This window comes from Dromaius novaehollandiae, chromosome 12, assembly GCF_036370855.1.
Source record: "Dromaius novaehollandiae isolate bDroNov1 chromosome 12, bDroNov1.hap1, whole genome shotgun sequence".
NCBI lineage: Eukaryota > Metazoa > Chordata > Aves > Casuariiformes > Dromaiidae > Dromaius > Dromaius novaehollandiae.
In genome coordinates this window covers 26,640,383-26,667,025 of record NC_088109.1, presented here as the reverse complement: position 1 = coordinate 26,667,025, position 26,643 = coordinate 26,640,383, and the positions used below count along the sequence as shown (strand labels likewise).

Below are 26,643 nucleotides of genomic sequence, written 5' to 3'. Positions count from 1 at the left end.
CAGTTTCGGGGGCTCCTGCTGCCGGATGCTGAAGCGCTTTTGGGTGCCTATTCTGCTGCAAAATCCGGGTATTCCACAGAAAAAGCTGTTTTCACTTGCATAGAGACTTATGCAGATGTTTCCATTAGTACTCGGTGTTTTGTAACATCTGCATTAAGTGCACACGTTCCATGATGTTATTTTTGTGGTGAGTTCAGGCACAAGCACGTGTGCACGCACGCAACGTGCTGTCCAAGCTGCTCACGGGCAGCATCTCTGCCGCCTCGACGGCCCGGCGGCTCTCCTGGTTAGTCCTTCTCTGCTGCAGGCTCTGAAAGACCGCAGACCAATCAGGTGTAGGGCTGGCTGACATTTTAAGTGTGTGTGTGTGTGTGTGTGTGTGTGTGTGTGTGTGTGTGTGTGTCTTTTTTATAAATATGTATGTGTGACTTTTAAGTCTTGGCTCATCTTTAAGATTAATGAGTGTGTTGACTGCTCGTGAGAAATGCATGAGCCTTTAAGACTGCTTGGGTCACCGGGGAAGTGTCAAGATCAAGATCTCACTGTTTACAATATGTCCAAAAACGCACAGTGCCAGATGACACCCTGCAAGCCACATTACGAGGAGAGATGGCTGTTAGAGGCAGTGTGAATCACATGCTGCCGGCCGCCGAAGGTCAGGGATCCACGCTGAAGCTGCAGATAACAGATTATTGCGGGAGAGAGGTACGACGGCGTCTCAGCTTCCCTAGCAGGAGGCTGCGGCACCGCACCGGGAGCACCGCGGGCGCCGATGTCCGGACGGGGGACGCGGGGCGAGGACCACGGGAGCGGCCGGGTGGGAGAGGGCTCCCCGTCCCCGTCCCCGTCCCCGTCCCCGCGCTGGGCCCAGGTGGGTTGGGGGCGGGCAGGGACCCCCGGCGGGAGCCGAGGCGGGGCGGGGGGTCGGCAGGGCAGCACCAACAGCCGGGCCGGGGCCCCGCGGGGCAGTGCGTGGGGCCGGGACCGAGGCCGGCGCTGGAGGTGCCGCCCCGGTTCTCGGGCAGGTTTCGAGACGGTGCCGTCGAGGCCCATCTGGGAACGGCCTGGGGCCGGGTGACGTCAGAGAGCGGCGAGCCAGCGTCACGGCTGCGTGCAGAAGCCCCTGGGCTTGGTTCAGGAGGGGTCTGGGAAGGACTCGGTTGCCTGGCCTGGGGTTACGGCAATGAAAATGATCCCGAGTGACCCGAAGGTTGATCCGCGCTCGTGAGACCCCCGGGAGCCAGCACGGGCTGGGGGCCGGCAGCGTCCTCTGGGCCGGGTTGGGGCGGGGGCGGCAATGGTCCCCCAGCCCCAGGGCTGGGTCTGCCGGAGACGACGGAGGAGGAGGGACCAGAGCCCGAAGATGACGCCTGGGTTATTTTCGGGTTTTTGGTGGCAGGACCTGACCTCCTAAGGACACGTCGGGCTGGTGGTGGGTCTGCTGCTTCTCGAGGCAGAGGCCAGAGGTGCTTAACGCCCACGGAGGGTTGAATCAGAGCCCAGTGCAACACGGTATGTTTTTAAAGCAACTTGAAATTTTAATCAAAATGCTTAAGTTTATAGTGAGAAGTGCAAAGCAAATGATATACAACTAACCACACTTAACCCTTTCACTCCAAAGCGCACAGTGAGCATCAGCACCGAAGCCTCGGCAAGCCCTGCAAACCCGGGAGAAATAAGGCTGGGGCCGCTGAAGTACGGTCTGCCTTAACAAGGGCAGTGCGGAGCAGCGATGTGCTCACAGCCCGGCGACTGCGCTGGGAAGGAGGGAAGGGCATTAAATCCGTTTAGTTTCAGCAGCGTTTTTGGTGCAGCCAGTCTTTCAGCAGGATATGGTTAAAACCGCAGCCTGTCCAGGCCCACCGGCACACTTTGGCAGATCTCCTGCTCTCCGCTCGGCGCTGCGGCAGCGGCCGTGCTACAAGCGGGCGAGGCCTCTGCAGCCGGGCGAGCTTCCCCCGCCTGCCCCCGGCCCCCGACCCGCCGCACGCTGCCGGAGCCGCAGGGCCCTGCCCGCGAGCCCCAGGCCCGGGAAGCCCCGCCGTCCCCTGCGCCTGGCCCTTCGCCCGCGCGGGCTCTCGTGAACGCAGCCGGTGGTTCCCGGCAGAGCGACGGAGGCTGCCAGGAGCGGCGAGCGTTGCCCGCGATGCAGCGCGCTTCACGGCTACCCGGCGGACAAACCGCGCTAAACAAGCAGGTGTTTGTGCTCCCTGTGTCAACGCGATTAGGTCCCGCTTCTTGACAGCGTTGAGCCAATACAACCTGCGCAATTGCACGAGTAACTCATGCTTCCCCTAAAGGGAAACTGCTCTCGTGTAAATACATTTATTAATAATTAAGGTGTGTTTGAGTTCTTAGGCGCAGCCCCTCTCCCCCCGGCGAGGCCTGGGCCGCCGTCGTCCTCGACCCCGCGGAGGCGGCGAGCGGGGAGGCTCTGGGCAGGGGCGACTGTCTGCCGCGGCAGGCGTGCGGTTGAACAGCGACCTTTTCTCCTTCCTCGACACAAAATAATGGTGAGATCTCGGCGCTAGAGACTTAAAAACCTCTGCTGCTCCATTAGGAACATTATTATCCTCAGAGATTCACTGGGGCTTCGAACAGCCTGGATAATAGGGGTGGGGAACCGTTTCTGGAAAACATTCCCCTCAAAGCATCTTACCAGAGGATTGTTTCCTAACAAAAACAACAATAATAAAATCTTTGTCAAATAATCCTTCAATACCACAAATATCTTGGCGTTAATTGTATCAGTGCAGAAAACCGCTCAGCGCTAGGAAATGGGCGTCGGGGCTCCCGGGGGAATGTTCTGACAAAGCCAGCACTGGATACCTTCGGGTAAGTCGCACATTTCTCTGTATTCTTTGGCCTAATTTTTTTTAACTGACTGTAATCTGGAACTTAATTTGATATGCCTTAAAAGGCTGATTTCACATGGAAGATGCTCTACTATCAGGATAAGCAGCCATAAGAAATCCTAAAATAGGCAGATTAAGGGTTTGGGATCATGAGGGTTTATTTCTGCGCAATTAAAGACGTGATCACATTTAAAAATTGCTAACTTGTAGTTAAAAAAAAAAAAAAAAAAAAGACTAGGAGCCCCACATTTAAGAGCAGCTAATATCTCTATTAATTAGGGATATGATTAGCAGAGACAATGAGCGGGACAGCACAAAGCACAACATTGAATTCCGCGCACGCTGCCCGTGCACACGGCGTGGCCCAGGCGGTCACGTAGTAATTAGCGCCGTGGGGAGGGCGAGGAGGACGGGGGGGCGGGGGGGGGGGGCAGAACTGGCAGGAGTAGCCATGAGATTAGACAACAACAGAGGATTTTTCCTCGTCTCGTGTGACTGGAAACAGCCGCACGAGCGGGGCAGGGCCGGTTCCCCCCGCGCCGGTTCCCACGCTCGGGCCCGCCCGGCCACGCACCGCCGCCCCGGGACGCGCCGCTGCACGAGCCCCGGCCGTGGGGGGGGGGGGGGACCCGCTGCGCGCCCCTCCCGCGCCAGCGCAGCCCCGGGCAGAGCGCGCCGGTCCCCGCGGGAGCGCAGCGGCTTCCCCGCCCCGGGCGCCGGGCAGCGCGGAGGCTCCGCGGGGGGCACCGACACCCTCCTGCGCGGCGGCGCTTCCCCACGGCGGTGCGGGGGGGGGGGGGGGGGATCCCGGGCCGCGGGGGGGCTTTTCCCTCCGCGGCGGGCGGAATTTCGGAATTCCGGCGCTCCTCTGCCGTTTCCCTCCCTCGCTGTCAAAAGGAGCCGATGGAGGGCGGAGGAGACGCGCGACGCCGCCGCGAGCTCCGCTTTTGGCAGGCGGTGCGGGCAGGGCCGGCGCTGGGGTGGAGCCCGCGCTGCCGCCGCGCCGCAGCCCCCGGCCCCGGGGGGGCTGCTCTGGCCCCGGGGGGGCTCCCCGGCCCCGGGCCCTGTCCGCTCGGCCCGGCGGGGCGCTCCCCCCCCCCCCCTCCCCGGGGCCAGCGGCCGTGCGGCCGGACCGAAGCGCCGCGGCGAGCCGCCCGCCTGGAACATCTGTCCACATCTGCCCACATCTGTCCGCCTGCATCGCCCCCCCCCCCCGCGGCCGCCTCCACGCGGGAGCCCCCGGGCAGCGGGACGGGGGGGGGGGGCTGCCGCGCAGCTGGGGAGCAGGGGGCCTCTCCCCCCCCCCCCCAGCCCCGCTCTGCTCAGGGGAGGAGGAGAGGGGGGAGAGGCGCAGCCCCCCCCCCCCCCCCCGAGCAGCCGCGCTCAGGGAACGAGGCGCCGCCGCTTTTGTGCGTCCGCGCGGTGCGGTGCGGGGCGGCGCGGCGGCTGGGGGATCTCCGCAACTTCATCACATTCACATGACAACCCCTAAGGAAGGAGGGATGAGCGGCGGCGGGGCGGGGGGCGCGGCGGGCCGGGCCGGGCGGGCGGAGGCGCGGCCGCCCCGGACGTGAGCGCGCCCCGCCGCCCCCCGCAGCGCCGCCTTCTCCTGCGCCGCGCTCCGCTGCTCGGCTCCGCGGCGGCCGGCTCCGCGCGCGCTCCTCGGCCGCCCCATGGCTCCGGCTCCGGCGGCGGCGGGCGCGGGGGCGCGGGGCCCCGCCGCGCTGCCGCTGCCGCTGCCGCTGCTGCCGCTGCTGCTGCTGCTGCTGCCGCTGCCGCTGCCGGGCGCCGGGCTGGAGGTGCAGCGCAAGTTCCTCTCGGCCACCCCCACCAACAACTTCGCGCTGGACGGCGCGGGCACCCGCGTCTACCTGGCGGCCGTCAACCGGCTGTACCAGCTGTCGGGGCCCAACCTGACGCTGGAGGTGGAGGAGGCGGTGGGGCCGGTGCTGGACAACCCGCTGTGCCACGCGCCGCAGCTGCCGCAGGCCTCCTGCGAGCACCCCAAGGTGCTCACCAACAACTACAACAAGCTGCTGCAGCCCGACCCGGCGCAGGGCGTGCTGGTGGTCTGCGGCTCCATCTACCAGGGCTTCTGCCAGCTGCGCAGCATGGCCAACATCTCCGCCGTGGCCGTGCGCTTCCCGCCGGGCGGCGGCGGCGGCGGCGAGCCGGTCGCCGTCTTCCCCAGCATGCTCAACGTGGCGGCCAACCACCCCAACGCCTCCACCGTGGGGCTGCTGCTGCGGCGCGGCGGCGACACGCGGCTGCTGGTGGCCGCCACCTACACGGGCTTCGGCAGCCCCTTCTTCCCCCGCAACCAGAGCCTGGAGGACCACCGCTTCGAGAACACGCCCGAGATCGCCATCCGCGCCCTCAACGCGCGCGGCGACCTGGCGCGGCTCTTCACCTTCGACATCAACCCCTCCGACGACAACGTCTTCAAGATCAAGCAGGGCGCCAAGGCGCGCCACAAGCTCAGCTTCGTGCGCGCCTTCCTGCACGGCCGCGCCGCGCCCGCCCGCCGCCCCTACGCCTACCTGGCGCTCAACAGCGAGGCCAACGCGGGCGACAAGGAGAGCCCGGCGCACGGGCTGCTGGCGCGCATCTGCCTGGGCGACGCCGCCGAGCCGCCGCTCAACGGCAGCGCCGAGCCCCGCAAGCTCACCGAGTCCTACGTGCAGCTGGGGCTGCGCTGCGGCGCCTTCGCGCGCCTCGTGGCCGTGAGCCCGGCGCGGGCGGCCGGCGGCTCCGAGCGCCTCTTCGGCGTCTTCGCGCGGGCGGGCGGCGGGCGGCCGCGCTCGGCGCTCTGCGCCTTCCGCTTCGCCGACATCGAGGCGGCGATCCGCGCGGCCCGCAGCGCCTGCTTCGGCAGCCCCGGCGCCGGCGCCGTGGCCGTGCTCGACAGCGTGGTGCAGGGCACCGGCCCGGCCTGCGAGAAGAGGAACATCCAGGTAGGGCGCGGCGCGGCGCGGCGGGACGCGGCGGGGCGGGACGCGGCGGGGCCGGGGCCGGGGTCGGGGCCGCGCTGCTCCCCCCGGGGCGCCCGCGCGGGACCGGGCGCTGCTGCGGTGCTCCGCGTCCCCCCCCCTCGAGCAAGCGCCGTCCCCATCCCCGTCCCCCGGGAGCTCGCCGCGACCGCGCGTTGCTCTGCCTGCGCTCCCCGGCGGCTGTCCCCCCCCCCGCCCCCCCCCCGGCAGCGGGCCCCGCACCCAGGCCGCCTCGTCTGGCCGCCTCGTCTGGCCGCCTTGGGGGGGAAAGTTTGCCGTTGCCACAGTTTGTCGCCAAGCGGGCGTACGTGTTAATGCCGGGAAAAGACGCCTGCTTTCCCTTTCGCCAAAGACCTGCACGGTTAAACAGAAAGGAAAAGGAAAAGGAGCTGCTCTAACGCTGCGTTTTTCCCCTCCTCTGGGAAGGATGCGTAACTCAGCTCCACCAAAGATCGTAAAAACATCTGTTTGATCTCGGAGGCCAGGCTCAGCGCTTGGGCTTCCCTGCGCCGTGCCGGTGGCACGGGAAAGGTTTGCCATGGTAACCGAGGTGTTTAGCGTGGCATCGCCACGCTGCCTTGGAAGATGTGGTCTTAGTGCGCTGGTTCCAGACCTGCTCCAGCAAAGTGGAACGGCTTTGCCCTGGTGGCAGAGTACGGGCTGCCTGACAGCCAGGAAATCTGGTCGTTGTCCTGGCTTTCGAGTTAATTCCACAAAGACTCAGTGCATTAAACACCGGGAGCCCAGCGCTGAAGTCTTGGCACGGCCGCAGCTCGCGGAGGAGTCGCTGGGAGTCGGGAATCGTGTTCACAGGGCTGGAAAACACCTGCAGTTCTTGTTGACATTGCCCGAGGCTCAGCGTCCCTGAGAGCCCGACCCTCAGCACCTCGCAGGATCGTAGCTTCCCCCAAGAGCCGTCGTTGCGGCTGAGGTTTCTGCGGGTATTTAGGGAGTTAACGGTCCAATTTTAATTGGAAGTCGGTGGCAGACAGGCACCTGGTTCCCCTGGGCTCCTTCAGTGCTCCTAGGGCGTTTGAAAAATGCAGGGTGTTTTTCTGACTTTTGTTCAGTGGGGAAAATAACAGCTCTGGTGTACTAATATTTGAAATACCAAGTGTGATATCCAGTGAGATGTTTAGAAACCGAATTCCCCAGTTTCCCAGCACGTAACTCGGCGCACACATCGCTCAGCACAGAAACGAGCGTTTCCCTGCGCCTCTGGGTCTGGCCCGTAACGTTGCTCTGCCGCGCGGCGTCCTCCAAGACCCCAACCACCCCCCACCACCACCCCCACCACCCCCACCAGCACCAGCACCCCCCGGGTGCCGCGGCGGGTGGGACGGGCGGCGGAAAGCAGCGTGGCTGAGGCCGGACGAGCCCGGAGCCGGTGTTGGAGCGCGCGAGGAGCAGGTTTTACAGCACAGAGCAATTACCGACAGGAAACAACAAAATCAGTAAATGTTTTGGAGAACTGCGCTTCTAATTAGCTTAATTCTGACATAAATGCCACACTCAGGGACTTCCCTGCGCGTGGAGGGGACGAGGAATAGACTCGCTGTTAATTCGCAAAGGAAGGCTGCGTTCGGGAGAGCGGCTAAATTTCAGGGCGGTGCGTGACATTCGGAGGGGCGAGCGACGAAGTGCCGGGGCTCCGCCGGGCCTGCCGAAGCCAGCGGGGCTCCTCTGCGTCCAGCACGGGGCAAGGTCAGGCCGCAGGAAAGCTCACGCCGAAACAGCAGCACAGTTAGTGGCTGCGGGGCCGGACGGGCGTCGCGCCGATGGGTGCGGGCGCGGGTGCGGGTGCGGGCGCTGGCCGTTCAGCCCTCGGGTGCCTCGGTTTCCCAAGCCGCAGCGTGTGCTGCCTGTGTTGGTTATCTTTATTCCGAAGCCCAGCTCACGTGCGGTGAGGGATTACGTTTGTAAAGCTGCTCGGAGAGCCTTTGATGTCGAGTACAGCAGGGTATAAGTGAAGCATACTATTAGTATTCGTTCGTGCTTAGTATTTCTACATTTCCCATTTATTTGAGGCATATTTCTCTAAAAACACTGACTGAGCCTGCTGGGAAGCCTCCTTACCAGGCAGAAGGAGAGCTTTTCATGGCTTCTTTTTCCCTTTCCTTAATCTTCGGAATTGCCAACAAGTCAACAAGCTGTTTTCGTTTTCAAGTCCCCGAGCGGCTGTGTCGAGAGAAGAGTTGCAGCGTTGTGCTGCTTTGTGCTGCAGAAATCTAAGTCGCTCTCCACCTTCGAGACAAGGAAATACTCTGATACGTTCTGTGTCCCGGCCTGGGAACGCAGCAGGAAAACGTGCTGCCGCAGCAGCTGCCGTGGCGGTGCGGATAAGCGTCGAGCCGCTTTCCCGTTGTAAGAGCCGCTTTTCCAACCTGTTGGTGGGTTCCCCAGTTTTCTCTTGCCTACGCGCCGCTTCGAGCTGCTCGAGCGTTTCCAAGATTGCGGCTCGTTAGTCCTTGCTGTGGACGAGGCTGCCGGCTGTCAGGCCCCTCCTGGCAGAAAGCCTCTAGCGGTTGCCCGGCTCCCTCCAGACGCGCGTCGGGCTGAAGCGGTCGCAGCACGGCACGCGCTGCTGGGCGTCACGCCGCGCGGAAGGGGAGCCGCTGCCTCCTCGCGTGCCGCGCTCGCTGGTTGAGCGCTCAGCCCGGGACGAACCCCCCGGCGCGGAGGAGCGGTGCGGGCGGTGGGGCCGGGGCTGCACGGGGGATGCCCCGCTCCGACGGCGGTCCGGGCAGGCGGGTGCTGCCGCGCGGGGAGAGCTGCACTGAGGCGGGATTTAGTCCCATCTTTTTCTTTTTTTTTTTTCCTTCCTCTTTTTTTCCTTTTGGACTGCGAGTTGAGTGGGTGAGCTCTAGCACTGCTTTCTCTCACCAGAAAGAGCTCTTTACAGTAAGTTTTGTGCCAAACAGCGGGCCGTTCCTGTGACACGTGCGGTGCAGACGGAGTGCCCTGTGGAGTCGAGGCTGCACGCTCCCCGCGAAAAGCCTGGGCAGAACTCGAACCCAGGCCCCCGGGAGAGACAGGGGGGTCAGGGCTCCGGTAGACTGTCAGGGCTCACCAGCGCCTGTGGACACCGACTGCATTTCTTCAGGTTTAGGCTGTTCCGCCCAGCCGGCTCGCGGCCCGGTTGACCCGAAGGTCTCGCAGGTGGCGTAGCGGGGACGCGGCGCGGCAGCCGAAAGCCAGCGTGCTCGCGCAGAGCGGCTCGGTGAGCCGAGTCTTCCCGCGGGCGAGCATCCCGCCCCGAGCATCCCGCGCGTCCCGGCGGAGGAGCAGCCGCGGGGCCGCTCTGCCGGCAGCGGGGCAGGGTGCATGGGGGGCTGCCGGGCTGGCCCAGCTCCCTGCCCTCGGCTGTACCACGGCGTGAAGGCAAGCAAGCGCCAGTTTTCAGTCCCCTCTACAGCCCTTCCCCGTCTGTGCCCACGTGTTGGCTGATGTGAGGATCTGGGTTTAACACAAAATAAAATACCACGAACAGGGAACACACAGAGGAGCAGCGGAGCTGGTGACCCCATCCCGGAGTCCCCAGTGACGCCTGAATCCCTTGGTGTTTTCCCACCTAGAGCCCCGTGCTCTCCTTCTAAAAAGAAAAAAAAATCCCTGGAGAGTAACTGGAGAAAGCAGATGTGTTGTCATTAGGTTTAAATTTGCTATCCAGGGATCCACATGTCCCCTGAGAAATGTTTTGGGGTCTACATCTCAAAAAATGGTGAAAATCCTGCTTGTTTTGTATGCTGGAAAGCGTAGGCGCAGCGGCGTGGGATAACGATGCAACTCAGCATTCATTCTCGGGTTTCTGGCTCTTGTGGCTTTGTGTCAGATCCTGCCTGCTCATCGGACGCTGCGTTTTGTGGCGCGGTGACGAGATCGCCACCAGCGAGCTTTGCTACAGTTAAACAAAATGAACTCCTTGGGTAGATTATATAAACAGTTTCAGAGTATGTATGCTTGGGCATGGAAATATGGTTTGAAACCAGCTAGAAAATGTTCCCAAAATAAAAACTTGTATACACATGGGAATATGACAAAGCATCTACTTACTGTCCAAACACGCCGTGGCGTCTCTGTGGGGCTGGGCTTTATAGGAGCCGAGTTACTTTGAAGTGCTGGTTTATACTGATTTAGAAATACTAAACATGAAAATAAATGTGCTCCAACCTTACATCTACTCGAATAAATCCGGAGGATTAGCCACAGAAAGGAAACTGGGAATTTGCACTTAATTCATTTGTGCATGAAACATAAAGCAAAAGTTCTTGCAGCAGACTTAATTTCTGCTGTTCGCAGCACGTGTTGCATTTGGAGTTTGCTGGCATTCGTGTGAAGATGAAAATACCCTATTATTGCAAAGTTGTTGTTGTGTCGTCATAGTCCGCTTTGCTTCTGGGTGTTGCGCACAGGCGAATCAGCAGCCGGTGCCCCGTGCCTGGGGCTTTGCCCCCGGCGCCCCGCCGCACCCCCGGCACCGCCAGCGCAGCCGTGCTGCAGGGACGCCACAGCTCTGCTCCGAGGGGCGTCTTTAGTTCCTATTTCATAGCGACTGCGAGATCAGATTTATGGAGCCGAGGGCAAAGGTGACTGAAGCACCTAGAGCTGAGGGTGGGCGCCTGGGGGATGCTCTGAAAACCCCTCGCTGGGCCCCTCTGCAAATCCCAGCAGGCATCTGTTAAGCTTGGAGGCAACTACAAGCTTTTGCCGTTCTGGTCTGGTGACACCTTCCAGCAAGCTGGGGAACACAGGAGGCCTGAGCCCGGCCGTGGTGATTCAGTGCAAACGGGGCAGGCCAGGCCCGGCCGCGGTTGGGAACAGCCGGCGGTGGGTACCTGAGCACGGCTGTGGTGCCGGCCCCGCTTCGGCAGCCGCGTTGCAGCCGGGGGCCTTGGCCGATGCGGCCGCAGTCGTTGCACGCACGAGCAAGCGGGTGCAAAACCGGCCACTCGCACGTGCTGCTGCGGCACCGAGGTGACGCTGCACCACGGCAGAAATTCCCGACCGGGAGGGAGAGTTGCTCCACCGTGAGGAGCCCACGGCTCGTGTCCGCATGGCTTTGCGCTCTGCTGCGGCGTGGCAAACACGGCGGCGAGCCCCTGTTCTCCGCAGCGTGGGGAGCCGGCGCCTCGCGGCAGACCGCCTGCATCAGCCTCCCGCCCAGGAGGGACCGGCAGCATTTACTGACTTTTTTGAGCAGAAAGAGCAGGATTATTTCCAACATCTGGGTAGCAGCTCTGCTGGCAGCTGCCGTGGTGCCGGGCGCGCTCCGGGAGCCGGAGGGGACAATTAGCCCGTGCTAATGAGTCGGTCCCGCGTGGCCCGCGGCCTGCGTGGAGAGCTCACCGCATGGGGCGCGACCTCCCCGCGTCCTGGCCGCGTCCGTGTTTCCCTTGGGGATCCTTTGGGCGTACAGGTGGACCAAAGGATGGAGACCAACGTGGATATTCCGGCTTTTTTTCCCGTTTCGTCTTGCTGGGGTCCCTTTTGGTTGTCCTCCTTCGAGCACCCTTCCCTGGCGGGACCGCAGGCGGGAAGGTCTCCGGCGCCTGGAGGGACCCCTCGGAGCTGTGATGGTACCGGTCCAGTTCAGGCCACGAATCTGAACGAGGCTTTCAGGCCTTAGCAAAGCTACAGGCTCAGATTTGGGTCTGCAGCCACCAAAACCGCCCCGGCAGTCGTGACAGCAGCGTGGTCCAAGTCATGGATAGTCCATGAGCTCAGTTCACTTTCGCACAGCAGCCGTCTCGTGAGACCGGTCCACTTGCTGGAACGAAACTGCCGGCTCTTTGGCCCCAAACCGTCTAAGGGTAGCTGTTCTCACAAGATTTCAGCAGCTTATGCATTGTACATGGTGCTGGGATATAAATCTTTCAGTTCTAACCCAGAAGCAAAGTTGCCTGAAAGTCTGGATTTATAAAACCCCCAAAACATACCTCACTATTCTTTGAAGGAAATTTGGAATTTGTGCTCCTGTTCCGGTCTCATCTCTGTTTAAAATATTAAGCTGTTTCATACTTCTTGCTTCTGGAGCAAAAACGCTTTAGCTATTAGATTTTATCCCAGTTTCTGCTGACCGCTGCCAACATTTAGCCGGTTTGGAGCTACTAGTGGCCAAAAGTCATTTCTGGTGGATAGCCTAATTAAAACGAGCCATCGAAAACCTGGTGTATTCTAGAAAGTATCTGTGTGTAGAGAGTATCTTTTGGGGAAGAGTTGGGATGAGTTATAGCATACTGATAGCGCTTGATGAAGAAGGGGAGATGCTAAGGATTCTTTTTTTTTTGTGGCAGAAAACGTAAGTTTCCAAAGGCGTTTGGCCTGGTGAAGCCCTGTCGTCCCTCGGTATTTCTCATGGGTCGTTCAGCGCCCCGGCGAGTGTGATGTTAGCTGAGCGCGGTACAAAGGCCCCGCAGATCCTGTGCTCCGTGGAGCAGCTGTGGGCACTTACCCCAGTTTGGGAATCAGCTGACGGAGAGCGTGGGCTCGGGTTGGGCTTTCAGCTGTGCTGTGGAAAGTCATTAAATGGGGGGGAAATGTTGGCCAGCTCTCAGCCCGGGAGGAGAGACGCCCCAGCCCTGGGGAGCAGCCCATGCAGGTAGTGCCTTCTGCTAACTTCTTCTTGCGGCTTGAGCCGCGCGTCCCGGGGGGGCTCTGCCCGTGGCAGGAGGCTGCTCGGCCAGTGCCGAGTGGCTGGAGAAAGTCCCCAAGTTCTGGGGAGGAACTGCGATTGTAAGGTTGCATCCCTGCAATCTCCTGACTTACAGCCTAATTTCTTGCTGAGACTTGGTGCCACAGTAAACTGCAAAATCCACTGGATTTTGGTGTATTTACTAGGTCTTTCCAAGCAGTCCTGGAAACTGTTTTTACAAATGTTGGAGGCAGCAGAGAAAAATCTGCAGCGGTACGGAGGAGAGAAAGCCTTGCGTGCTGTGAGAGGTACTCTGCTGCTGAATGCAGTAGGACCGTTCCTTTTAACAAGCTTTAAGTTTATTCTGTTGATCTTGGTTTCCTAATTGCTAAGAAACAGGACCTCCGGAGAAGAAGCTGAAGAGGGTACTTGCAGTACAAGCAAGTAAATCACCGTAGCGTTTGACAGCCTGGAGAGCGTCCCTTGCCTTTCGCGGATGCCGTCTGTAAGAGGAGACAAAGTGTGTGTGCGTGGAAGCTGGTCCGCAGGTCAGAGGAACCTGAGCTAGATCTTGATTCTGTCTCGCTATCGGAATCAGCCGTTTATAACGTGCGTGCTTGGATCCTGCCGAGGGCAGAGGCGTCTGTCCCAGGTGCGTTCAAGCGGAGCAAAGGTGTATTTGCGGGCTAACGAAGCAGTTTGCGTCCCTTGCAGCATGGTTTTGTACCTCGGTCATTTGTGTATTTGGAGTGCTCAGTTCATGAGTAAAAAACCTTCTTTTTACTCTCTGCATGCCACGCGGCCCACCTCGGCTGCGATGGAGGGTGTATGGAGCTGTTCCGCGCCGCAGGGGCAGCACCCGCGCGGCTGACCACACCACGGGCCCAGCACCCCGCGCCGGACTCCCTGTCGCTGCGCTGGTGTGGGAGTGAGCGCTGCGATCCGGAGCAGCAGGTTTGTGAGAACGCGTAAAAGAAGAACAGAACTCTGCTCACTGTCTCCCAGCTTAATTGATTCTGCAGAACTAATGAGGAAAATGCAGGAAAACGTTTCCTATAAACTATTGCTAAATGAAGCCGATTTGAACTGACACATGCAAAAGACCAGTTGTGTTAGGTAAGAAGTTGCTACTTTAATGGATGCTTTTTTCAGCACAGGATCACACAGATAGGCCTTCAGAGCACTCTGAAGATGTAAAGTGCTAAGTGTTAGTAGTAGCAATAATAAAAAAAATAACCTCTGAAGACTGAGGAGCCAAATTTACTGTCCATCCAGAACTCCTTCCTGTGGGAAGGAGTCTGAATATTTTGAAATTGGTTACTGAAGCCAAAGCTAAACATAAATGAGAAACACAGCTTGAGTGGTTGGGGGGGGGAGGACTCTCCTGAGGAAAGAGCAGCTAAGAAAATACCGTCTGAATAAATCAGACTTCTTATCCCAAACAATTTCAACGGGGACGTTTTAGTTCAGCTTTCAAAACTAGTGAGAACGTCCTTGGAGTGAGGCACTCTTGGACTGATAAATTCTTCTTTTTGTCCCTGAAGAACTGGGCAGAAGAAAGCATTTCCAAGAGGGGTGATTTTAAAGGACATACCAACTCTCACAGCCTAAAAACAGGCTATTTTGACTCTGACAACCCCTCTGGAGCCTGTTGTTCGCTAATCCTTCTGCCTGCCCGTTCCCGGGGGATTTGGTTGTATAATCTGAAGTATTGTATTTAATGCAGGATGAAGACTGACATAATAAGCTTGACCAGTCTTCCTGGCAGCATGAAGGATGTGCGATTTCACTTGAAAGACTGGTGTTTTTTATGTTTCCCTGCTTGAGGCAGTTTCCCGTTTAATGGCGCGTGCCGGCCGTGGCTTCGGCTGAGCGCGATGCCCGCGTGCGCGGGAGCCCCGGACCCCGCCGCGTTGGGACGGGAAGCCCTCGGGAGAGGTCTCTCAGCTCCCAGCGGGCTCGTTCGCCTTCCTTTCAACTGCCTTGGCCGTTAGTTCAGTCTCCGGGTCGCTTTTCCCTCCTTACTTAAGGGAGCAGTGGGAGAGGCGCTCCAAAAACCGCGGGATGGAGCAGGGGTTGGTTTCCATGCGCGGCCTTTGAGCTCGCAGCCGTGTCGTCCTGCTCCGTAGCTGCATCTCCCGAGCTTGGGCTGGGCTGGGACTGCGTGATTTCCTTGGCCTTTAACGGGGCCGGTTGGATAAATCCTTTTGTCCTGGGGTGCCGGGCCGCGTCTGGCTGATGGTGGCTGGGATTCTGGCTGGTTCCTGTAAGAGGAGATGGTGGAGGGATTCCCCAGAGCGGGTAATCGCACCATCTAACCAGGCATCCAACCGGGGTGCCGCTGGTAGGAGCCGGAGCCTCCGGGGACGCTTCCAAGCCCTTACGTGCTCCTTAACACCCCGAGGAAGGCTCCGCTTACTAGACGCCCGAAGTCAGACACCCCCCACCCTTCCCTCCTGTATCTTAAGTTACAGACGTAGTGGAAGATTGATGGCTGTAGGAAGCCGTTGTTTGCTTAAGCAATTGCCGGGCCTTGCTCGTCCTGTGACCGGCTCGCCAGCTTTGCCTGCAGCTCGGCTGCTGCGCCTGTGCTTCGCCGGTCACCTGCTTTTCCGGGAGATCGGTTCGTGCATGCAAGCGCTATGAACAGGAGTACGTGCGATCTACCCCGGACTGCTGCTTGCCAAAGCAGCAAGAGGAGCTCCATGTTTTAGCCCTCCGTGATAAGGCAAAGTGCTGAGAGCATCTTCTGGCTTTTCAGAATCACTTTGACATCGGCGGTTTGAGGTCCGAGTCCGCAGTGACGGCGAACATGCCTCCGCTGAAGTTTAGATGCAGCAGTTCAACCTCGCCGAGGTTTGGCCTTGAGAACTGATTGAAGATCTTGATCTTTTTGTCTTTGCAGTCTCACTTCCAGTTTCCCGTTTATTTTGGGGGAGTGCGTGGGCTCAGCTCCTTAGGTCAGTTCCCATTCCGAGTCTGGCTTCAGAAATGCAGACTTCTTAGCCTGTCGCTTTATAGTAGATGAGCACCTCGCAGTCTCTGCTGAAAACCCCAGGAATCAGAGAAAGGCAAAACTACTGATACGGGTAGCTTTCTGGTGCAGAGCTGACAGTGACAGGGCTTTCAGGAATCTCTTGCCTCTGATTGTACAGAGATTCTTGAGTAATTGCAGAAATGGTTTGAGCAGATGAAAAGTCCCAGGAGAATCACTTGTCTGCAAAGTGTTTGCCTCACCCTGCCTTTCCTAATGGAGATTGTTACTGTGCTTGCTTGGTTTTACTTGTTATTTGCTCTGCTCACTTAATTTGAGAGAGACAAGCCTGAATTCCTTACTCATTTTAATCAGGTGAATTTCCCATGTGAAGCTGCTAAGAGTGAATGTCAGGAGTTGGCAGGAAAGAAAAGGGTTTGAGTCAAAAGTAGAGGGAAGAAAGAATTAGTTTTATATGACAAGGAAAAAAAAAAGCTTTCCTGTAAAATGAAAATTAAGAGGCTGAAAAGCTCCCAGGAATCAGGAACTCTGCAGAAGCCAAAGAAACACTTTTCAGCATTGGGATGACATTCATCTGTTGTAGAAGGGAGAAGCTAGTGAATTGATTCAGTCATTATTCTTTCTGCGCAACTAATGCATCTATTCTGCTGGATGCCATTGGCTTTGGTACAGTGAATGCTCATTTGTCAAGGGAATGATGATTCATGGGGATTTGACAGAGGAAATCTGTTGATCATTTTTTATAAGCAATTACTTCTATTCAGCAAGCCATTAACTTTCCTGATTCAGGCCTAGAAAACTCCCACTAGGAATGAGTGGTTCTGGTGCTCTGGGTTATGAATAGAGGGTCCAGTGTAAGTCTAGGAATTGGAGAAGACATCCTTTTCCGTACAGAGTGGTGGCCAGCCCAGCATGCTGTTGTGTTTCCATGAAACTGGCTGGAAATGTAACAGAACAAGTGACATTCCTGGTAAAATCCGTGACGAAGGTGTCGCTTCATCTAGTTTTTTGGTCTAGTTCCTTTGACCATGGTAAAGGGAGGGCAGCAACCTCTTGGAACAGTTGGGTGGGGGGCCGTGAGGTGGTTCAGGCTGGCGTGACCTGTGCCATTCGCCCGTCCCCGTGCACGCGGACCGTCTCGTGGTCCCTGGCCGGGAGCATCCTGCCGAGAGCCATCAGCAGCCAGCCTGGGTTAAGTGATTTGGCCCGCGGTGCTGCCGGGCCTGGTAGAGCAGAAACTACGCTGTGACCCACTCGCTGCCTTTTGCCTCTCCTTCAGTCTTGCTGCGAGCTGATGCCGAGGGTTTAAGCAGAGCTGGCACAAAGGCTCATGGGATCTTCCAGCCTAGAAAGGCAAGATACTCTAGACTTATTTGGTCAAAACCCCAAACAGTAATCCATGGAGGAGCACAGTGCTGCAGGGAACGAGACCGATCCAGACTTGCTGTCCATCCAGGTCAAACAGGAGCCGCTGCACTGAGGTTGGTGTGTCGGCATGAAACCTGCGTGCCCGAGGCTGGGCTGGGACCCAGGGAATGCGGTGTGGAGCCCTGGGAGCAGCTCCGCTCCGGCGCCTGCGCCAGAGCCAAAACCTCGCAAGAGGAGCCAAGGACAGCAATGAAGTCCGGATTAACCGCTGCCGTGAGCGGCATCGGGGCAGCGCGGTGGTGATGCCGCCTGCCTCGCCCTGCGCTGCCTTTGCAGCCGCTCGGAACCTCCCACCGCCCCGTAGGGAAGCGTTGGGGCGGTTTGCCCAAGTCGCTGTTTTGGCCAGTGCAAGCCCTTTTTCTCCTCTCTGCCGCACTGTGGTAACAAGGGCAGGTCCCTTTGCAGAGAAGAATGAGAAACGGTAGGATTTTTATGCCCTGGGCAGGATTTGCGTCCGGAGGCCCTGCAGCAGCTTTGCGGAGAGGTCGGAGCCCGCTGCGGTGAGCCAGGGACTTCCCACCGCTCGTGCCGCGGGACCTGGCTGCCAGGCAGCCCCTGCGAGTCCCCCCGCTCCGGGCAGCGCGCAAGACGCACGGAAAGACAAGACTGCGATGTGCGACTGCACAGCGATGTGCAGATAATCATTGTTTTCCAAGGCATAAATAAACAGAGGTCTATAGAATTGATCCTAAGAGCTTTTTCTAAGTGGCCTCTCGCATGCACTTCAGACCCTTCGGGATAACATGTGAGAGATCCCAGCAGATGTGAACCGGCAGCGTCCCCGACACGGGTCAGGCTGTGCCGATTTGCACCAGTGAGAACTGGCCCTATTGCTGTGTCTAGACACAGGCGTAGGAAAAAGCCACTGGCGGGACTGCGAAGTGACCCATGGCTCCCCGCGGACAGGAGGTGAACCAGGTTGCAATTGCGAGTCGGCGGATATTTATTTTGATAGCTGCTTATTTGAGTTACGCTAGGGCTAGCAGCGCACCATGGGCGAAGGCTGGCCCGCGCTGGCGTTGTGCAAACAGGCAAAACACACAAAAAAGCCAGTTCCTAGCCCGAGGACCTTATAGTCTAAGTAAACAGTGAAGCAGGGTGCGAATTTCATTTCAAGTCTTTTTCTTTTAAAGACATGTGCTGTGCTCTTGGGGTCCTGATTGTTTAATGTGGATGATTGTCGAGGAAGAATTCAGCAGGATTCATTTTATCCGCGCTTCTCGGCCCGAGTGCCTCAACTGGTCAAGAGTGCAGAGCCGTTTGTCTCCCAGTGCCTGAAGAACACGATGGGAAGTCGCAGGAGCTTCCTGCTAACGCCTGCCTTTGCAGCAGCACTGCAATTAGAGACCGCTTACGCATCAAGTGCCCTAACAGTAGAGTCCTCTTCTGAGGATGACATTTTCCTCCAGGCATCTTAAAAAGCCTGTTTTTGACAGTTCTGGTTGCAACACTCCAGCAGATAAACGCATGATTGTGTGTACAAACTGCTGGCAATGCTGGGAGGGCTCCGTAATGAATAGCCTGTGCCTGGGGAGGGATTTTGTGGCTGAGTCTGGGTTTTGCCGGACACAGAGGAGGGCTTGTACTTTCTGTTTTCATAATGCAACCAAGTCTGCTTGCCACCGTCTCACTCTGCCCATGCTGTTGTGGTATCCGTGGAACGCTTCCACAGCGGTTTTTAGTCTCTCTGTATTGTTCAGTGGTGAATTCATGCCCTGCTATTGTCTTCGGACAATGTCCAAATTATTTTGCATATTCTGTCTGCAGTCAGAGATTTCCTGAGTCATACCTAAATGTTAATAAAAGCCTAATGGTTTATGTTAAGAAAGGCAAGAGATAAAACGAGAATCCTTTTATCACAGAATTTAATGGCCTGAAAATGTCAGTTGTGTGGGAGCAACTGCCAAATTTTGAGCCTATGAAGAAGATTGCTAAGTCCCACAAATCAACAAGTTTGGAGTGGATTATCGGATGCTAGCTATGTCATTTTCCCAGGACTCCAGGCATGTTAGAAGCCAACAGTTTAATCCACTCTGATATGATGCATGAAAGGGGCTGGATTCACTTTCCACTTACTGTTGCACTATAAAGCTTTCAGACTTTCTGTAGTAAAGTCAGAAAGAGCCTTGCTGAAAGCAAAAACTTCAGGGCTTTTTTTGAACTGCAGCCTGGTTTTGATTGAGAATAAACTCCATCTTTGCTTAAGAACTATTTTTAAGGTCACAAACACAGGATACGAAAATCAGTACATTTCATGGTTTTCCTGAGCGCTCCCTCACCACTCCTCTTCCTCCTTCTGTTTCCAGCAGACTTCCTTCCGAAGCTGACATCCTGCAGTCTTGCTTCTCAGGCAGACTGCTTAAGGGCGAAAGAGTTGTAATGGAAATTCTGTTAAATCGCTTCTTCAGCTTATGTTCATTTTAGGCCTGAGATAAAGACCTGAGCTTGCACCATAAAAATAGCTGAACGTTTGAGCTCTGATGCGACTGGAAATCTTTTATCTCTTACTTTGTTTTCGTGATCGTGCTAAGGGGTTAATCTGACTAAGCCTTGCTCTTCCGTTTGAATTATTTGGCACCACTTGTGAGATTTCGTAAGAGCACAAGGGCCTGCTTGGGAGCGAGTGGGGATGGCAGCGATGCTGCTCAGCCCCGTGCACATCGTAGTTTCCCTCCGGCTTGCATCCAGAGGTGACTTTTCTTTACCGTGAGAGCGGCAGAATCCAATGTTTTGGGTGGAGAATGATCCGAATCCATACCCCCGGTATTTCTGTGAGTTTCCGAATATCCATAGCGTGCCGCAGAAAACTGGTGCCAATATAGTAAATGCCCACAGGGTTGTTTTAAAAGGCAGAATCTTAAGAGATACTGGGTTTGGAAGAAAACTTCTGTTTATGCTTTGCCCACTTCGGGGAAGGTCGGTTTGATTTCAGATGGAGATTGAGCCCGTTCTGTGTCAAGAATCCTGTTAGCGCTAGTTTCGAGGGAGATTTCCCAAGCTGCAGTGCTGGTCTGGAATGATTGTCTGGTGCCTGCAGAAGGATGTGACTTGGTCATATCCTGTTTACCATAAAATGACAGAGTTAAAATATCTTCTTGGTACTGTAGTTTACAGACAGGAGCGGCATATTGTGTCACTCCACCCTGGAACCCCAGTGAAGGAAACGCCATATGTCTCCTTTTGCCTGTCCTTTGGAGCAGCCGATGTAATTTAAAGAAAGGTGTTTTAGAGGAAGGATGCTTGCAACCAAAATAAGGCTTGCTCTGCGCTAGAACAGTTGCATCCTGTTTACCATAAAAAACACTTTGTGCTTGTATTGGGTCTGTACTGCGTGATTTATAAACAGGCAGACGCAAGATGGGGAACTTCCGCTGCCTTCGGCCACGTGTGAGGAGGAGGCCTGGATGCGGGCTCGGGAGGAGGTGAAATCTGCAGGCAGGAACGCCTGCGCTCCCGGGAAGCTGCCCGGGAGGAGCAGGGCTGGCCGTCCCTCGGTGACCCCGGCAGCCCGGAGCGGCTCTGGGCGCCCGCTGCCCGCCGCCGAGGACTGCCGCAGCAAAGCACTGCGGGGCGGCTGGGGATGGTTATCCCCAAGGCAGATGAGAGCAGGGACACTTGTAAAGGTTTGGCTGTGACTGGAAGGGACTGTGAGCCACTAGCCGTACCCTGTGTGTAGTCTGGGGAAGCTGTGTTGCCCGGTTACTGGGAAACATTAACACTTAAGAATTTGGGCTGCAGTTCTGTTTTTTAATAGAACAAGATGGTATAAAACTGCAAAATACATTTAGCAAAGTCACTTGCATTCACAACACTCGACCCTTTTGTCTCCGTCCCACACAAACCAAGCTGTAACTCCGAGTATGTTACCTCCTTCTTGGCGCTGGCTTCAGCAGAGAGTTTTTTGAATCGGTCTTTGTTACTTCATGTCTGATGCCAGCAACAACGGCAGTGAACTTAGGGGTCTTGTGACTGCTGGAATGGAGGAGACCAAGTATTATGTTGGTTTTCTTGGAGAGAACTCAGTCTGCAGTTTGTGGCAGTAAATTTACACTTGAACAGCAGTAGGGAAATGACTTCTAGAAACTGTTTGCAGCAATCTACTCTGTCTAGGCAGTGAAAGAAGAGCTGTTCTTCAGAACAGGAGAATGTTCTGCTGTGTGTGTCATAGGCATGGAGGATGCTATGACTCTCCTCCCCAGTAGCTGCTAAAAATACCTCCTCAGTAATGTCCGTGAAGGCTCTAAGTATTCAGGAAGCAGCAGTGTTTTGTTTCCTGAACAGTTATTACGGCAGATCAAGAGCTGGCTGGCCCCAAAAACTCAGGCCCGCTCCCCACGCTTGATCCATCCCCCTGGGGACCTGCCCGGGGCTGAACCCGAGGGGCCGCTGCAGAGGGGCCATCAGCGCTGCCACGGTCCGGGGGGGGGGGTTTAACTTCTCCGCCTGCGTGGGGATGGGTTCCCTCAGACCGGCCGACGCACCCCGGTTGCTGAGCGTAGGGTTTGGCTTTAGCAGGTTCCTTCCGCCGTTCCCTCCGCCGCGCGCGTGTCGCGGTGTGCCCCAAACCAGCAACGGCGGGGCAGGAGGGCGCGCGGAGCTGCCCTGCGTGGGGACCCCGCCTGCCCCCGAACTGGGGGGGCCGGGACGGGACGGGCACGAGGCAGGAGCCGGTGAGTACGTGGTGGGAGGGTCTCTGGCCCTTCCTGTAAGGCCTCACACGTTTGCCTAATCTTCTGAACTCGTTAGCAGCAAATTCAAGGCTGGGAATTTTAACATGACTAAAGCGAGGAAAGAGCTAAACACTTAGTCTGACTCCGTAATAATAATATACTGATAATTTAGGAATTAAAATACAAAGCCTAGTACTCTCAACCCAGGGAGGAGTATGCTGAAGAGGCTGGCTGTGAACATGTGTGTGGTGGAAGCACAGAGCTCCAGCATCTTAAAAAAGCAACGATACAGCCTCAAATCCCTGCATTTGGCCGCTTAAGTTAGCTCTCCCGGTTGTTATTTTGGAAGAGACCTGTGTTACAGCTGGAGTCTGAGGTGTAAAATGTGCTTAGTTCTGAGGACGTAGGCTGAAGCCTGTCGAGAGCGTTCCCCTGCTTCGAGCCGTGTGCAAGTACAACCAGGGCCTTAATTTCCTGGGCTTTTAGGCTAGCCTGCAGTCTGCAGGTACCAGCGGTCGTTAGCATGTCAGTCCTACAGCTGCACACCAGCACCCAGCACGGGGGACAGCAAAATCGCTGCTTGTTTTCGCGCCTCGGGGCCCTCGACGGGCAGCTCGTGCCGTGCGAGCGGTATGGTGCGCGACGCGCTGCTATGGGGGCACGTCTGCGTGACGTGACGTGGCTGAGCGTGCCCGCGTCCGGCCTTCCAGGGCCGTGGGGGTGTTGCTGTTGGCCGCGCTGGCAGCGAGATCAGGCCCGGGCTTGGTCCGCAGCATCTGCGCTGAGGGCGGTGACCCCAGCTCTGTTCTCGCTTGTCCCCTCGCTCACTCGCAAGGAGGTAACATTTTGGGATTTTATTTGGAAAGCTTTTTGCCCACCGCTTGCCTTGGAGGGACAGAGGCGGATGGGGCCGGGTCAGCACGCGGCACGGCGCGGCGCAGCTCCGGCGTCCCAGGGTGCCCAGCACGGGCCTGGCAAGAGCGACCTGCCCGCAGCTGGGAGCTGGGACCAGCTCGCGGTCCGTCCCAGAGGCAGGAATCGCCTTTCTGAAGGTCAGTCTTCACTCAAAAAAGCCTCACTTGCAGGGCGTTGAGTTCTAGTCAAAGTCACAGAGCTTCTAGACTCCTTCCAGAGCAGAGGCTGCTCTTGGCTTTGGGCGTTGCTGGTGGTCACGCCGGGATCTTTGCTGGTGGATGGCAGCACAGGCTCCAGCGGGAATCCGTCGCTCCAGCCAGACGTCTCCCGTGTCTTTGCCGCCGCACGAGCGGCTCTGGCTCCTGTCGCGCGCGCGCGTGTTTTGCCGCAGCCCTTTGACGTGCGTGTGTCTCTGCAGCTACAGCCGGAGCAGCTGGACTGCGGAGCAGCACATCTGCAGCACCCCTTAGCCGTCATAAACCCTGTCACAGCTACGCCGGTGTTCACCTACAACGGCCTCACGTCCGTGGCGGTTGCCAGTGTCAATAATTACACCGTCGTGTTCCTGGGCACGGCGAATGGAGGACTCCTGAAGGTAAACGGAGCCGGGAGCGAGCAGCACCAAGCGCACCGGGGAAGGAGGGCTGGTGGGGAGCGGGGCGGCAGTCGGACCTTTCCCGGACTTCTGACTTGTGTAGAGGAAAACAGCTGTCGGGTTTAGCTTAGTACCAGCTTTCATTTGGCAGTAAGCGATTGGAGGCTGCGGAGTAGCTGTGCGTGCTGCCAGGTGATCTGTGCCTGTTAATTACTGTTCAAGGCTGCTCTGCGAGCAGGATGTACTTGATGAAACCTGTGCTGGAAATGTTATTGTACAGCATTTAATTATTAACAGCTCTTCTAATAAACTCTCCCTTTGAGCCGATGGCTTTTCAGGGCTCCGCGTAGACAGGGGACTCACCAAGTGATGCTCCATCGATGCCGAGTCGAAACGGAGTGTGGATCCCTGCATCTGGTGGAGCTGAAGCGTCTATTTAAATGAAGTGCCAAAGGCAGTGTAGGGCAGTGCCGTCCCCTTGCTCTAGAGCCAGCATGCAAGGCCGGGGTTTCCGTAACCCTAGTGCTTGAGCTCTACCAGAGAAGGTTTAGATTCCAGCCAGTCACAAGAGTTTGGCGTAGTCTCAGCGTCAAAAGTCCGCAGAGGAGAGGGGAGGGGAGGAAAAAACCCTGGAGGAGAAACATGGCTGATACCTGTTCTGAGCGCAGAGTTAATAGTGCATAATGTGGAATATTGGATCAAAATGCTCGAAGAAAAGAAAACCGGTCCAATCTCTTCCCTGGCTTCCCAGAGCTGCTAGCGGACAAGTGCGAGCTCAGGGCTTTCGTTTTTGCCCGAAGGGGCAGGTCGCGCACGAAGGCGGGGGGAAAGTCGCGTCGCGGCCAGGTGCAGCGGCCCTGGAGAGGGGCACATCCCACACGCAGCGCAGCCCGCGCTCACGCTGTGTTAACAGCTCTGCTGCCATTATCGTTTCGGAGAAAGCAGCCTTATCTGCTGAAGCTCCATTAGAGAGAGGCTCCTGGCTACCCTTTGCTGGGATAATTTGCTCAGATAGCTCTAATCTAATTCTGCGACACAGCTGCATAACCAGAAGCCCTTTTACCTTCGGGGCTCCTGGTTATTTGGCACGGGATGCAAGATACTCTGTGTGAGTTATCGTTCAGATTTGCTGCCTGAGAAAAGACAGCAAAGGGGCAGAAACAGTGTTTGACCAGCTCCTGCCAGCAGCAATTATGGCTGCCAAGTGTACGGGGAGTTAATCAGAGGCTGCAGACGGGCGTTGCGTGAGGGCCCTTATCTCAGCCAGGTCCAGCAAAGTCGTTAAAGGAAGAACAGTGCCTGGAAGGCAGTGGCCCGTGTGAAGGTGTGGCGGGGTGCAATCTCCTTTAGAGAGACAGGCGTGTACGAGGGATGGAGTCGCCCCATACCAAGTTCTGAAGGTCTGTAGAAAGAGCCGCTGTGGTGGGATTATTCCGAATTTCACCCATTTTAGTTCCAGCCTGAGTGTGACACGTCTTGCAGGCTCTCTCTGCTCTTTCCCCACGTTCCCGCTAGCACCGAGGTAGCCAAGACGGGGGATGCAGCTGCTCAGGCGGCCTTGGGCACGTTACCCGGCCGCGCTCTGCGGCGGGGGTGAGCGGTCTCCGTCTGTGCTGCTGCCGCTCCTTGTGCCGGGGAGAGCTGCACTGCTGTGCAGGTACAGTGCAAAGCGTGGGAGGATTAAAAGCAAGTATAAACAAGGCCCACGAGGCAGAGGGACCTGGGGCAGATGCCTAGAAGAAGCCAAGCGTTAGAAAAAAACTCAGCAAGAAGAGAGAAAGGACGATCGTAAAGCTAAAATGAAAGGCTTCAGGGCTCCTTTTTCAGACATCTTGGGTGATCTCAGGCCAGTTTTTTAGTTTCCTGATAGCTAGTTTTCAAAATGGGGATAATGATAGTTCCCTTTTTGCATGTATTAGCTTACAGTGTTTGCATGCACGAGGAAGCCCTGTGCTTTGAGTGTGTGCTAGCTATCCTAGGGCATGCGGATGCTCGTCTAATGTGATAATTAATTCAATATTAATTAATACAGACTTTAGAGAGAAGAGGCATATTGCTCCTTAAAATTATTGCCTTCCCTTGCTAGAAAGCAGGTAGGCATTTTCCTGACTCCCTTTCTGTTTTAAGCTGAAAAGTGACTGTCATGCAAAATCGTGCAGCTCTATTGTTATTTCCTCTCAGCAATGCCACATTTAATTTGCTGAGTTTAAGTCAAATGCCAAGACATTCTGGGATCTGAAAGGCAGGCTGAGTCTTTGCTGCCTCTTCCATCACTGCCAGCGGTTTAGCTGGTGATTCATGAGGCAAGGTAGAACTCAGCTCTTCCCACAGCTGTCATGGTCTTCTGGAGTTAGCAGGGATACGAGCTTCTTTCAGGCAGAAATGACAGCACATATTTTTCAAGTATGCAGAGAGTAGGGGATGCCATCTTATACAGCCACATTGCTGATTTTCACTGTTTTCATTAAGCTTTGGGAATAAAATGTTCTTTGTAACAGTAATGAGCATTATATAACGAGGGCTAAAAGCTGATGCTGTTTACGTTAGGGTAACAAGAGTAACGCTGCTGTGGCATGCTGATGTTGTGCTAACTTGAAAACAGTCATCTAGTCAAGTCATGCCATGGATAGGGCCTTAGACTAGAAGTTTTCCAGGCAATCTGTTAAATAGAGGCTTTTGAACCAAAAAGACCAAGGGACATGGGGTTTGTTCATCACTAGACAGTGCACCTGGCCATTGCATCTGCTTTCTGGACCGCTTAGTGGCCTCCCTGTACCATGGCACTGGCTTTTCAGTAAGGTTCTGTGTGCGGAGCTTAAAAAGCATTAAGAGATTTACAATGCTTTGAACAGAGCGTTGTTAGATACCATTTTGATTCTTGTTAGTGACAGAGAAAACATCATCTCCTCCCGTAGTGCTTGAAATATGCTCTCAGTGAATGGCTTCTTTTCACTATAGATTAATCTGGACAGTTCCATGAAGATCATTAGCAGGAGATCCATTTCCGTGGCTTATGGAGAGCCTGTTCATCCCATCATGCAGTTTGATCCTTCTGATTCCACCTACCTCTATCTGATGACGTCCTATCAGGTGAGATCTTTATTCTTCAGGAAAACAGTCCTTTGAGCAAAACGCATTTGATTTAGTGTTCAGCATTAATTTGAGGGCGGAGAGGAGCAATAATATTTGCTTTAATATTAATGGGCAGACCTGAAAAGTTTAGAGGTTCGATTGTGATGCCCAAGTTTGGCTCAGACCTTTCCAGAAGGTATACCTGGTACCTTTTGGTTCTCCTACCTGGAGTGGAGGTCATACAGAACAGACTGTTTCCTTGAACTGTTTAATTTCTGCAAATTAGTAACATTCTGAGACCAGCCATTCCTCTGGTCTGCGTGCTGGTACTTGCATTTCTGCGCAGAACCTGGTAACACAGCGGGGGCCCATGTTTCAAAACCTGTTATAAAAGGTTGCAGGTGTCCTGCTTTTGCAGTTGCTTTGGACTGTTTCAGTGTCCAGACTGGGATGTAATTTGGATCTTTGTCTTCAAACTGGTGAACGTGTTGG

General features: G+C 56.3%; 1 protein-coding gene across 1 annotated transcript in view; it reads left to right on the top strand.

Annotated features, from left to right (window-relative positions):
- Positions 1-4,513: 4,513 nt before the first annotated feature.
- PLXND1 (plexin D1) overlaps positions 4,514-26,643 on the top strand; it is a 90,992-nt gene continuing 68,862 nt past the window's right edge. The window contains exons 1-3 of the mRNA XM_064519257.1: positions 4,514-5,809; positions 22,903-23,079; positions 26,038-26,169. Coding sequence (XP_064375327.1) covers positions 4,529-5,809; positions 22,903-23,079; positions 26,038-26,169 — 1,590 coding nt within the window. The 5' untranslated portion in view covers positions 4,514-4,528. The remainder of the gene's footprint in view (positions 5,810-22,902; positions 23,080-26,037; positions 26,170-26,643) is intronic.